The 13,149-nt window shown below is 41.4% G+C and overlaps 1 protein-coding gene across 1 annotated transcript in view; it reads right to left on the bottom strand.

Moving 5' to 3' along the window:
• NR3C2 (nuclear receptor subfamily 3 group C member 2) overlaps window positions 1-13,149 on the bottom strand; it is a 317,712-nt gene that overhangs the window by 149,012 nt on the left and 155,551 nt on the right. The window contains exon 3 of the mRNA XM_081302992.1: window positions 2,575-2,714. Coding sequence (XP_081159118.1) covers window positions 2,575-2,714 — 140 coding nt within the window. The remainder of the gene's footprint in view (window positions 1-2,574; window positions 2,715-13,149) is intronic.

Raw genomic sequence — 13,149 nt, 5'->3', positions numbered from 1 at the left:
CTACATGTCTTCATCCGGAAAATGGGAATAAAAATCACCCTGATGTAGTTTTGTAAAATAAGTGCTTCAAGCCACATAATGTATTATTAAAAGTCTCACAATGCTAATTCCAAAACCTAAGATACACACGGAACCTTTTTGTTCCCCTATTTATATGCTCTTTCTCACACACATGGGATAGAACAGTAAACAAACACAAAATATACCAATATAAAAACAAAGCAGACTTTTACTCACATGATGTTTGTATTTTAAATCTGTAGCCTTGTTTCACGTAGACAAATGCTGAAGCTCAAATTCCCAAATAAATAGGGAATAAACTATATTAACAAAAATCTTTAAAAATCCCCCAGAGATTGAACAGCTTTCCAAAGAAGGAAAATGATGCCTCTACCTATGGGCTTTTCCACATTTAATTCCGAGTTACAAAAGCAATTCCTGTTTCACGTACTTAAAGAAAAAACACTAAAAAAAAAAAAAAAAAAAAAAAAACCCAAAAAACAAACAAACAAAAAACCCAAAAAACAAACAAACAAAAAAAAACCCCAAAAAACAAACAAAAAAAAAACTAAGCAAAAATGTCTAGAAAACCTTTTGCTTTGGCAGAGAAGGGCAGATTCCACCAAGAGTCACAGTGTGGGCCCTGACATGAGGCTGATCCACAGGTGGGGGCAGCTGGCTCATGTGGAGGCTCCCACTGCCCACTCCAGAATGTCCTGCCCCACGGTGCTGAACTTATTTATTTTTATTAGTTGATTTTAGTTATACATAGTATTGGGGTTCATTATGGCATAATTATACAAACACAGAAAAAAAATTTGCTTTAATTCATTCCCTATTTTTACATATCACTTAATTTGTTCACTAATGAGTGACTCTAGGAAGGAGAGCTCTTGTACCGGAAGGTACAAGATGGGATTAGGAAGGTGCCAGAAATACATTTCATCTATTTATCTTCTACTGAGTCAATCGTGTAATTAAGGCAAGAGAGAAAGAGGGACCTGCCTTAGAACACAGACTGACTTCAGTACTTTTAGAAACTGACTTTTCCTGGTGTTGGAAAACCAGCCTTCTGATAACAGAACTCATTGTTTTCCTAGGGGAAACACCCTTCCTCTCGGGTCTAGATGGTTCAGGAGGTCTGGTCTGACTCCAGCCAGATCTAGTCCATCCCCTCACTGTGTCCCCCACCACAGGGATTAGACATGTGGGCCAAGTTCAACCTGAGGTGGTTCCATTGGGGACTTATAAAGAAACTGCTAGAAGCAGAAAACCTCTTACTTATGGAGACCTGGTAGCTGTCTCGGCATCATGAGTGAACCTCCCGAGGACAGAGCCTGAACAAAGGGAAGCAATGGAGAGAAGGGGACTGAGTTCTAATGACCTGGCTGAATACTACAGCCTTGCCGAAGCCAAGCCTGCACTAGGCCTTTCCAGTACCTGAGCCAACAAATTTCCACTGGCACTTAAGCCAGTTTATGTTGAATTTGTTGCCACCTGTAACCAAGAGCCCATATCTGGGAAAGAATTATTAGAGTCGTAACTACAAATTCAATGCTGTGTATCAGGGCTATCAAATAATCAGCAGTGTAAACAATGAAAAAAAGTAATATCAATTGAATAATGAAAAATCAATCCCAAGAAGAAAGAAAGAATTACTTGGTTGGCTTTTGTATCCCAGAATCAAGGACAATACCTTGTGGTCTCTGGAAAAAACAAAGGTGAAACACTCAGGTTGCTTTTGATTGAGTCTCTGAAAACTTTATTTTTCAGAAAAATTCCTTGAGAAATAAACCTTATGGGGTCTTCATGTAGAGCTCTTAAGTGAACTTAAGTATCAATGACACAGTAATATTTCCACTGCTACATATTCATAGCTTTCGACATCAATAAAGCCTTGTAGCCTAAGTGATATTAATTAATTACTCATAAGTGAGGGTAGGGGAAGGGAAAAACATCTATCCCTACTTAAGAAGTGCAATTATTTGGAATAGAAGCAAAGGCCAGCCTGAATATACTGGGTAAACCTCAAATCAACTTTTTCACTTAATCTACTCGTTTGGAAATCTTCAGTGGGAATAATGGTAGGACTCGGACGGGGGCCGGGAGTCTGAATAGTTGGTCTGTAAAAATCACAAACTGGATCCCAATATTGAACGTTTTCAATGGCCAGAAACACACATATTTATAAGAAAACTTGGAAAAGGCAGAGATGCTGTATTCTATGTGTGTCTAGTAAAAATGCTATTCTGGATCATGCAAATTAAGTTTACAGTAACACAGAATTATTTTTCTAAGTCTCACTGAAAAACAAACTCTGACAAAAAACAAAAACAACACAGCCTTTTTGTCTGGTAGATCTCTGCTTGCAATTTTGAATCGGGCCCATTAAATATTGCTCAGTGGAAAATCTCCAGGTAGTTTTTAGATAAGACATTATTACTATTCATTATGGGTTAGATTACATCAAAAATATTTTTTGAAGAATTTCCCAAGAACACTGTAATATTAACTGTGCGGGTCAACGACACACAAGAAAGAATGCGAAAAAGGAACACCCACATGAACATTTACCTTCCACTGCTCTTTTGAAGAAGACTTTGCAGCTGCCACAGGTCACTACCCCATAGTGACATCCTGAAGCCTCATCCCCACACACCAAACATATTTTGGAAGGTCTTGAGGATCCAGTAGAAACACTTCGTAAAGTAGAGCTGGGGAAAGAAATCAAGATTTAATAACTAAACTATAATGGCACATTTCATATGCTGCTCAGCTTAGCTCCAAATGTGTCAATAATCCAAGCTCCAACCATGGATTCAGGATGCTGGGGCCACATGCTATGTGACTCAGCAGAATGAAGGCAAAGTCCATCAGAGGGAGACATCAAAAATGGCGCCTGGAAAAGCCTTATCCCAGCACTGAGAGAGGAGCAATACTCAGATGTGAACACTTTCCTGCCCTCTCCTATTATTGGGAATATATACAATCTCCACCCATCTCACTCATACAGAAAGAAACCATGCTTCCTGGCACTCCAAGGTCAGTGAGAAGACTCCTGCGCCAAATCATCATGATAGTATCTGCCATCCTTCTGTTTGGACACCAAAGAGTTATTACAATACTTTTCAACACTATTCACTGAAGATTCTCATTATTGATCTTTATTATACCTGATTTTTAAAAACCCACCCCCTTCCAAAACAATCCATTAATTGTTTTCCTTTGCCACAACTGCCAGCAATCTCACCCTCCAAGCTCCTGGATATGTTCCATTTACCTCATTTTGTTTACTAATTTGAAGGGACACAATCATTACAAAACTAAAAACCCATACATCCCAGGTATCTTTCAATGGAAGAAAGTAGAGGGCGCCGGGGAACAGCTTTTTAGGGACAAAAGTAACCCTATAAGCAACCATCTGCTTGAATCCTCTTTAAGGGGGTCTTCTCAAAATATTTGACACATTACTATGTTAGTTAATGGTACACTCCAAACAAAACGTTTTGTATTGTAATAAGAAATCAAAGTTCGGTGATGTGCACTGAGCAGGCAAAGTTCGTATTTATGGTTCACATGCATTTATTAAATAGTTCGCATGCATTTATTGAATATTTACCAATAGGACCAGTGCAACATACAGAGAAAATAAATACTTAAAAAAATCCAGTCCCTGCCACCAAGGTGGTGGGGGCACAAACTCCCATGGTAAGTGCTGGGCTGCAGGGTCATTTGGTGGCACGGTGTCAGTTCAGCTCTCCATATTGGGAAGGGTGGGAATATAGAAGTCAGAAAATACTTGCCCAAATGCGACAGCTGAGCTGAGCCTTCAAGTCTGCCTAGGTGGTCGCCAGACAGAGAAAGAAGGCAGAGGAAGCAGGGTGGGGGGGCAATGGATCGGCAAAAAATACGAGCTGAACACGTTCAGAAAACTTTGGTCACCTGGCTGTCAGTGCTTCTGCCTCTGAGGATGACAGCAGGCACATGGAAAAAAGAAAACCACCAAGGGGCCTACTGGCTTGTAATGGCACTGACTTCTGCTCCCCAAATTAGCTAAAACAGTAAAATCATGTTAATGTAAACATTTAAAAACAATTTTAATGTTTGAACTACCCTCTCCCCAGCAATAGCTGAAGGAACAAACTACGCAGCCGCTCAGAGCACTGTACCGTGACGGCCTTTCTAGCAAACGACTTCTTAAATCAAGGACCAAAACAATGTTCTCCAAAGTTGTTTCTCCTTCTGAGAAAAGTGCACTTTATTATTTTTATTAGTGTCCTTTGACTTTTTTATGGCATTCAAAACATTCCATTTCAGCACCAGTAACTTCTTCAACATATTAGCTGGTAAAATTCAATCCACGCTCCGGCTGTCATAGCGCACTTCACAGAGCAGCGCCGAGACTTCGTAAATGTTTAGAATGTAACATAAAATCATCATTAAAATGTAATTGCTTTCTCACAATGGCAAGCATATGTGGGATTTTTATTTAACATTTTTGTGGGCTTTGGTCTTGGTCCCAATACTTATTCGCCTCTTAGTGTCAATCTCTGGAACGCTTCTCTTCTGCTATCCAAACTTAACTTTCTTGGTGAGTTCATCCAGTCTCTTGGTTTTAATATATTGGGGACTTCCAAATGTTTATCTCCAGCTCAGAATCCTGCCCAGAACTTCAGACCTGTTCATCCAATAGCCCACCTGGCCTCTGCCCTTGGGGGTCTGATATATACCCCAAACTCAACATGTCCAAAACTTTGCTCATCTTCTCCCTGCATCCAAACCTGTCCCTCTAACAGACCTCATCATCTCTGTTAGTGGCAACTATTGTGGGTGGAATTGTGTCCCCTCCAAATTTATAGGTCAAAGTCAGCCCCTAGTGCCTCAGAATGTGACCTTATTGCATCAGAATGTGACCTTATTGCATCAGAATGTGACCTAGTTACTTGCAAATAGGGTTGCTGAAGGTGTAATTAGTTGAGATAAGGTCATGTTGGAGTAGGATGAACCCTACTAAAGGAAGCAATTGGGGCACAGATCCCAGCACAGTGCCAAGTTTAGATGAAGGCAGAGATCTGGAGAAGCATCCAGAAGCCAAGTAAGGCCAAAAGTTGCTGGCAAACCAGAAGAAGGGAGGAGAGAGGTACGGAACAGATTCTCTGTCACAGCCCTCAGAAGCAACCAATGCTGCCAACACCTTCCTCTTGGACTTAGCACTTCCAAAACTACAAGACAATAAATTCACTGTAGTTTGAACCACCCAGCGTGTAACCCTTTGTTACAACAGCCCCAGCAAGCTAATACCACCCTTCTTTCTTTCTAGTTGATCAGAGTAAAAATATCTAGACTCCTCCCTGAATCCTCCCCTCCTCTCACACAACACACCCGTCTGCTAAATTCTGTTCACCTCACTTCAGAGTGAGTGCACTCGGCTCTGCTCACTTCCACAACCTCCTCTGGTACCACGCTAGTCCCAGCTGCCCACGCCTCTGACCTGGGACTCTGCCAAGGCTGCCTAGCTGGTCTTCCTGTTTCTCTTTGCTCCCTCACCCGCCACTGCAGACAGAAGGATCCCTTTATTCCTTTGCTCACATCCATTCAAGAGTTTTCCTCATACTTGCAGACCACAGGGGCACAGTCAGGCCTCTGCACCTTCCCTCGCCTCTCTCTGGCCTTCTCCACTTGAGTGACACTGAGCTCCTTGTTGGTCCTTGAACACACCAGGTAGGATCCCGTGTCAGGGTCCTTGCACATCTGACCCTCTTCATCAGACATCCACAGCCCCCCCCCCCAACACCCTCATCTCCTTCAGACCTTCATTCAAATGGTTCTGAGGCCTTTGCTGACTTCCTGTTCAGAAACACCTCTTCTCTATTGCACATGATATCTATTTGCTAAAGTTTATTATTTGTCTTATCTACACAAGAAAGCAAATTCAGCATGGGCTAGAATCTCCATGCATTATGCACTTATCTGTTTCCCATGCATGAAACAGTATTGGGTACTCGGTAGGTGTCTGCTATGGTTTGGATCTTAAGTCCCCCAAAGCCCAGGTGTTAAAGGCTTGGTCCCCAGCATTTTGGGAGCTGGTGGGACCTTTAAGAAGTGGGGTCTCATAGGAAGAAGTTAGGTCACTGCAGGTGTGTCCATTAAGGGAATATTGGGGCCCTGGCTCTTCTTCACTTTGCTCACTTTGTTTGCCAACTTCCATGAGGAAAACAGGCTTTCTCCACCATGCAGCCTGCCATGATGTCCTGCTCTACCATTTGACCCTGCTGGTCACTTGGATAGAGAATTCTGAAACTGTGAGCCAAAACTAACCGTTTCTTCCTTTTATGTTGATTATCTCAGGTATTTTGCTATAGTAACACTGACTAACAGTACACTCAATCAATACTTGAGTTAGTGATCAGATAACTGGCATCCTCACCACAGTCTCTGCAAGACCCACCATGCCATGAATTCCAATGTCTACTGCAGTCCTGCAGTCCTCATGCAAAGAAATGCAATTTGTTTGTAACCAGTTGGAGAGTTACAGATGAATTATGAAATACAAAGGAAAACTACGTTTACAAAACCAAATCAAATATTAATTCTGTTTCCCTTATATTCACTAATAGCTTTCAATGACAAGATGGCAACTTCACCTATATGTGCATTTTTTTTAATTGTCGATGCATCTTTTTATTTTATTTATTTATTTTTATGCAGTGCTGAGGATTCGAACCCAGTGCCTCACACATGCCAGGCAAGTGCTCTAGCACTGAGCCACACAACCTCAGCCCTGGATGTGCCTTTTGGTTTGTCTCTCCAATGATATTACAAGATCCTTTCTTATCCCATCTCCAACATCTCTATTTTTCAGGCTCTTCCTCATCTTGTCCATCACTAAGTTCACAGTTCTACTTTGGCCATCATTTTTCCCATTTCGACACTATCCCCTAATGAGCTCACGCACTATCTCAGATTCAAATGGCTCTCTTGGTGAAAGATGTTCCAAATCACCATAAACATTCCACTCTTTCCCTCTCCCTACAATCTCATGTTTTCTCCTCTATGTTCTATAAGCTTCTTAAACATACAGTATTCAAAACCATATTTATCTTCTTTTTTCCCAGATCTTGATATTCTGAAAGGTATTGCCACCTATTAATTACCCAGTCTCAAACCCTACATAATTGGCCCCCTCCTTATCCATGAAGGATATGTTCCAGGATGCCCAATGGATGTCTGAAACCATGTATCATGTACTGAACCCTCACATTCTCTATGTACAATGTTCTCTCCCATATACCCTACAATAATGCCACACAACTGTCCTTTCAAATATTTTTTCCCTGGTGTCTCCTTTGCATCACTACTTTAGAACTTTAGGTTTGTTATTAAGTAAAATGGGGGGGGGGTTGAACATAAGTACAGTGATTCTGTGATAACCAGTCTGGTAAGTGAGTTGACTAAGTGATTAACAGATGGGTATCATATACCTGTGGACACACTGTACTAAGGAATGATTCAATTCCTGGGCATGGTGGAACAAGACTGCCTGAGAGGCCATTATACTACATTTCAGATTTCCTGAGAAGCCATCATACTGCATTTTAAAACTTATGAATTGTTTATTTTGAGGAAGTTTTTCATTCAATATTTTCACACCAAAAGTAACTGAAACTATGGAATGCAAAGCCACAGAGGAGTGGGATTGCTAATCTTCTCCACAACTACTCAGCATAACCAGCTACCAAGTCCTGCTCATTGCAGCGTTGCAAATTCCCATCCCTTCTCTGCACTCCACTGTTGGTAATATGGGTCCTGGCCTTTGTTACACCCTAAGGGTGTTTCCCTGTCTCTAACCTCCTGGGTCTCCAATTCATTCTGACCAAGGAATTGATGCTGCAGAGTTCTGACTGTATTGTGCCCATGCTCAGAGGCCTTCAACTGCCCTGACTCAATGCCAGGGTGAGGGAAAGCCCCAGCAGGATGTCTAAGTTGCTCCTCCTCTAATGGACCTTCTCCTGCAGGGTCTCTCCATAATGTCTAGCCTTATGCTCAGCACATGCCAACATTCTTTCTAAGAGATCTTGGTCAACCACCATTTACACAGCTGAGCATTTCCCCTATTCCTGCAAGCAGAAGTGCTACCCATCCTTGAAAGCCTGATGTCCCTACAGCAGGCCACTCCCCCTCCTCCCAAGTCCTCAGCTCTCCTTGAACAGACCTCACTCTTGCCCTTGCATTAGTGACCTGGGTGCTTACCCTAATCCCTTGAAGGCCAAATACTTATCATAAGGATCTCTGTGCTACCACTGTCACTAGCCCTAGGTTGGTACTATTTATTGAATGAATGAAATCACACTCATAATCTCATTACAGTAGAACATAAATTTACCAAGGGCAATTTTACAGAAGGTATATTGATAGGGCCAATGTTATAGGTTCAATTCCCACATGGTTCATCTAGCTTTGCACAGAGGAGGGAAAACCAGAGACACAGACTATTCTCAAAAGCTCTGCCAGCTGCCTCACAAACACATACCTTCCTAACACAAGAGACAGACCACAAAGTGTGGATGGGTTTTGGAAATTCTAATCTCTACTGATATCTCATCATCTACCTCTGAAACTGAAAGATGGCCCATGGTTGGAGGTTATATGCATCCAGTTGTGACAAATGCATCTATACATTTTACAGGAGAGAGGAAAGCAGGGAGAGAGGGAGGGAGGGAGGAATAGAGGGGCAGATCTTGAACACAATTCTTAGACACAGTTCAAAACACAGAGGGTATTGAGAGCTTTGAATGTCAAAATTCACCTTTAGAGTGCAATCTACTTACTAAGTTTCATATAGGATGTGAGTCTCACACCATAGGGTCAGACATGCAGGGGTCAAAGATGGAGAGAAGCCTCAGTAAAGAGGCCTGGTTTCTTGTTTCAGGTCAGCAATTATTGGTAAGACCTTAAAATCATCTCCCTTCTTTGAGTCAAAATTCTCACTGTAAAATAAAGAGGTTGAATTGATGATCTCTTAAGATCCTTTGCAAAGGATCCTTTTAAGGTGCAAAAGGTATAAAAGACAAATGGGATGGTTTCTTATGAAAAAGTTTAATCCAAATTGAGTTTAAAGCTCAAATTAAAGATAATAAAACAGGGGCTGGGGTTGTGGCTCAGTGGTAGAGCACTTGCCTAGCATGTATGAGGCACTAGGTTCGATTTTTTGCACTGCATATAAATGAATAAAGAAAATAAAGATCCATCAACAACTAAAAAATGATTTTTAAAAAAGATAATAAAACAGAAGATATAGTCAGGAACCACTGTTTGATCTGGACCAAGCATAAAAATGTAAAAATATTATTCTCTTTAGATTGGCTACTTATATAGCATTTAGAATCTTTTCTCGCATCTTATAGGATCACAGTTATGCCAATGTTAACTACAATTTCTGTATAGAAGTATGCATTAAATGTTATTCTACCCCCTAAAAATATTTTAATATTGATGAGCTGGAAAAACTACTCAAACTGGTCATTTTTGGTCTTGGTAATCAAAGAAGCATTGTTCACAGAAAGAAGTTTATCATTAGCAGACAAAGGTAGTTCTTAGTATTGCATACAAATGTTAAAATATTATAAAGCAGAAATGAGTGAACATTATCTTTCCATTTACGAAGAGAGTCTCTCTTAGGAAAGCACAAGTAAGCTGCCACCATTTTCAGTGCCAAATATAATAGTTCTCATCACCCAGTAAAGAGATTGAAAAGATTAATCAAAGGTTCATACTGACTTGGGTGACGTCTGGGAGGGTGGCACGAGCCATCCATCAAAAACACAAGGCTGTTCCCCTGAAAGGGTTGGGTACTCAGCACTAAGAAATTGTGCAGGGGAACAAAAATTTACTGATCAAAAAATAACAAGAAACTGGCTGAGAATCCGTAATGCATTATGTCATCCTAGCAATCACGAAACGTAAAACTATCTTTCCCATTTTGCTATGACCCATCTGCTGTCAATGATCACAAATCCCTCATGTCACACTGCCTCATTTCTTTTTTTTTTTTTTTCAATGGTTGGGGATGGGTATCAGGAATTGAACTCAGGGACACTTGGCTACTTAGCCATTTCCCTACCCCTATTTAGTATTTTATTTAGAGACAGGGTCTCACTGAGTGGCAAACAAAAGTGCCTCACCATTGCTGAGGCTGGATTTGAACCCAAGATCCTCCTGCCTCAGCCTCCAGAGCCACTAGGATTATAGGTGTGCGCCACTGCGCCTGGCCATCTCATTTCTTAAAATTACTCATTATAAATCCAGTAAATCTATCTTCTGAACTATTATGTAATCAGATATAAGCTCTACCATGGCTGCCCACCCCCTGCTGACATTCTTTATTTTTTCATGTGTCAGAAACCCATGCAATCATTCAGCTATCGAGAGCAGAGCGAGAATCTGGAGAACTCTGTGAAGAACATATCAGTAACCATCCTTGCTTACGGGGGTGTGTACGTAAGTCATGAACTGAGCTATTTATGGAAGGTCTGCCTGGGCCCCATGGTTCTAGGCACTTAGGTAAATGAGAAAGAGAAAGTCTGTATCCTCATGGAAGATGAGTATCCTGTGGGAGGAGAGGAGAAAACAATTTCACACAGCCATGAGTGCGAGGAAGAAACTGACAGGGACTGAGAGAAGGTGGGGGGTTGAAGAACAGGATCCCTTAGGTAGGTGGGGGAGACTGAAATGACCCAGCAACCAGCCACGTGCAGACAGCAAACCAAAGGGAAGGGCTAAGGCACAGGCGCTGGGACAGGAATGAACAGGACACTTCCCAGAGAGAGAAGCAAGGGCAATGTGATGGCAACGCAGTCAGAGCAGGAGGAAGGGAGATGAGAAGCAACAGGACATGAGGTCCAAGAACAAGGCAGGGCTGCAGGGTCTGAAGGCCATGGAGAAAAGGTAGCGTCTATTATGAGGACCATCAGGAGTGATGTGAACTCGAAGTGTGCCAAGGGAAGGGCAGCCAGAACCACTTAACCTTTAAAACTCTTACTCTGGCTGCTGCAGGGAGAATGGGATTCACGAGTGAGTGACCTTGGGAATGGAGAGACGGAGAGACATGTTAAAGAGACTTCTGCAGTTACCCAAGCAGGAGAGGATGTGGCTGAGACTGGTAAAGACAGTGAGAAGAAGCTGCTGCAGGGATTTTTTTTTTTTTTTAAAGCAGGTAATAGTAGCAGGAATTCAAGAAAAAATGGATGGTGGTACTGCTGATAGGTGCAGCTGGAAATGACCAGACTGAGAACTGGGGGCTTGTTTTGCACCTGATAACTGTTGAACCTACACATAGGATGGTATGTTACTATTTGTAAGTAATGTAACGGCAATCATGTTAAATGACAGTCTACCTGCAGGAAAAAGGGGAGGAATTTCTATGAGGTTCACTTAACCATTTGTGCCACAGTTCCCTCATCTGTCTTCCATCATGGCTGATGCACGTCAATTGACACAATATGTTTAAGAATGCTTAGAACAGGGCCCAGTATTTGGTGTTACTGAAATTCTAGCTATTAATCAGTATTACTGTTGATAGAGTTACAGGTCATTTTAACCTTTCTAAATATTTTTTCTGTACTGCTTTTAATTTGTATAAGCATGTACAACATTGGTAAGCAACAGCACAGATTTTATGGAATACATTTTTATTTTGGGGGAGGGGTACTGGGGATTGAATTCAGGGGCACTCAACCACTGAGCCACATCACCAGCCCTATATTTATTTAGAGTCAGGGTCTCAATGAGTTGCTTAGTGCTGTGCTTTTGCTGAGGCTGGCTTTGAGCTCGCAATCCTCCTGCCTCAGCCTCCTGAGCCACTGGGATTACAGGTGTGTACTACCATGCCCGGCAGAAATATATTTTTAAAGAGTACTACTACAATAGTCAAATTGTTTATTCACTGCACAGGCAGTGTTTGGGTCTATATAGATTTGAGTATTTCTTCTAGGAATCCTGGCCCCACTAGGCATAGTAGCACATGCCTGTAATCCTTGTGGCTCTAGAGGCTGAGGCAGGAGGATTGCAAGTTCAAAGCCAGCCTCAGCAACAGCAAGGCACTAATAAGCAACTCAGACCCTATCTCTAAATAATATACAAAAAAGGGCTGAGGATATGGCACAGTGATTGAGTGTCCCCGAGTTCAATCCTCGGTATCTGCCACCATAACACCCCCCCCAAAAAAAAACACAAAAATTCCCAGCCCTCTCTGGTATCTGCAGTGGGCTAGACTGAGAGTAGTCAAATTTGATCAGTAGAATAAATCATTACTGAAATTCAAATGCATACACCTTTATGTAAAGTAATAGACATAAAATCTAAGAAACGTAAGATTTTGGAGAACAATCAATTCTTAAAAATACATTTCAAAAACATAATCCACCTTTAACTACTGGTACTGAAATCCTTGATTTTTCCCACACATAAAACATGCTTAAAAAAAAAGAAAGGAAGCCTCTTTGTTTCCTTTTGTTTTGAAAAGCCTATATTTTGAGTCACAATATTTAACCTGAAGAAGCTCATTCTAATTTTCCTATTATTTGGGGGGAATATTTGGGAGTGGTTTTATGGTGCATTTTCTTTTGAGATGTTCTTTGGTGATAAATGAGTCATTAATGTTTGGGGGGATAATTCATTGCTAAATAAGGTTCATCTTTCTAAGCCACAGTTCATAACGCACTGAAGATAGGAATTAGAGAATGAATGCACAGCTTATGATCTGACATGTGAATCAAGTCACATAAGAATATTAACACCTTGGAAGACGAAGATTCAAGTATTGTGATGGTTCAGTCGACTTTGATTTTTATCTTTTTAAATTTTTTGGAGAGGGTAGAGAGGTAAAAAATGGAACTTTGCCAAGGAAAAATAACAAGTCCAGAGAGTGGCAAAACACACTGGGGTCCAGAACTCCATGAACTTCGCTCTAAGAGCAGCATGGGAAATGGCCCAAATCACAGAGGGTCTCTGACACCAGAGTAGGCAGTTCGGATTCTGAGAGGCATCTGGCAGGAGACCCAGAACATGGTACAGAAAATGAAGAGTAACAGGTACAACAAATCTATCATGTTAAAGGAAACAAATTGACTGATCCCAATTTTTGGTATGTAG

Source organism: Spermophilus citellus (genome assembly GCF_964194105.1).
Source record: "Spermophilus citellus genome assembly, chromosome: 8".
Taxonomy (NCBI): Eukaryota; Metazoa; Chordata; class Mammalia; order Rodentia; family Sciuridae; genus Spermophilus; species Spermophilus citellus.
Note: the sequence above shows the minus strand (reverse complement) of the source record. Positions and strands in the feature narration are given on the sequence as shown.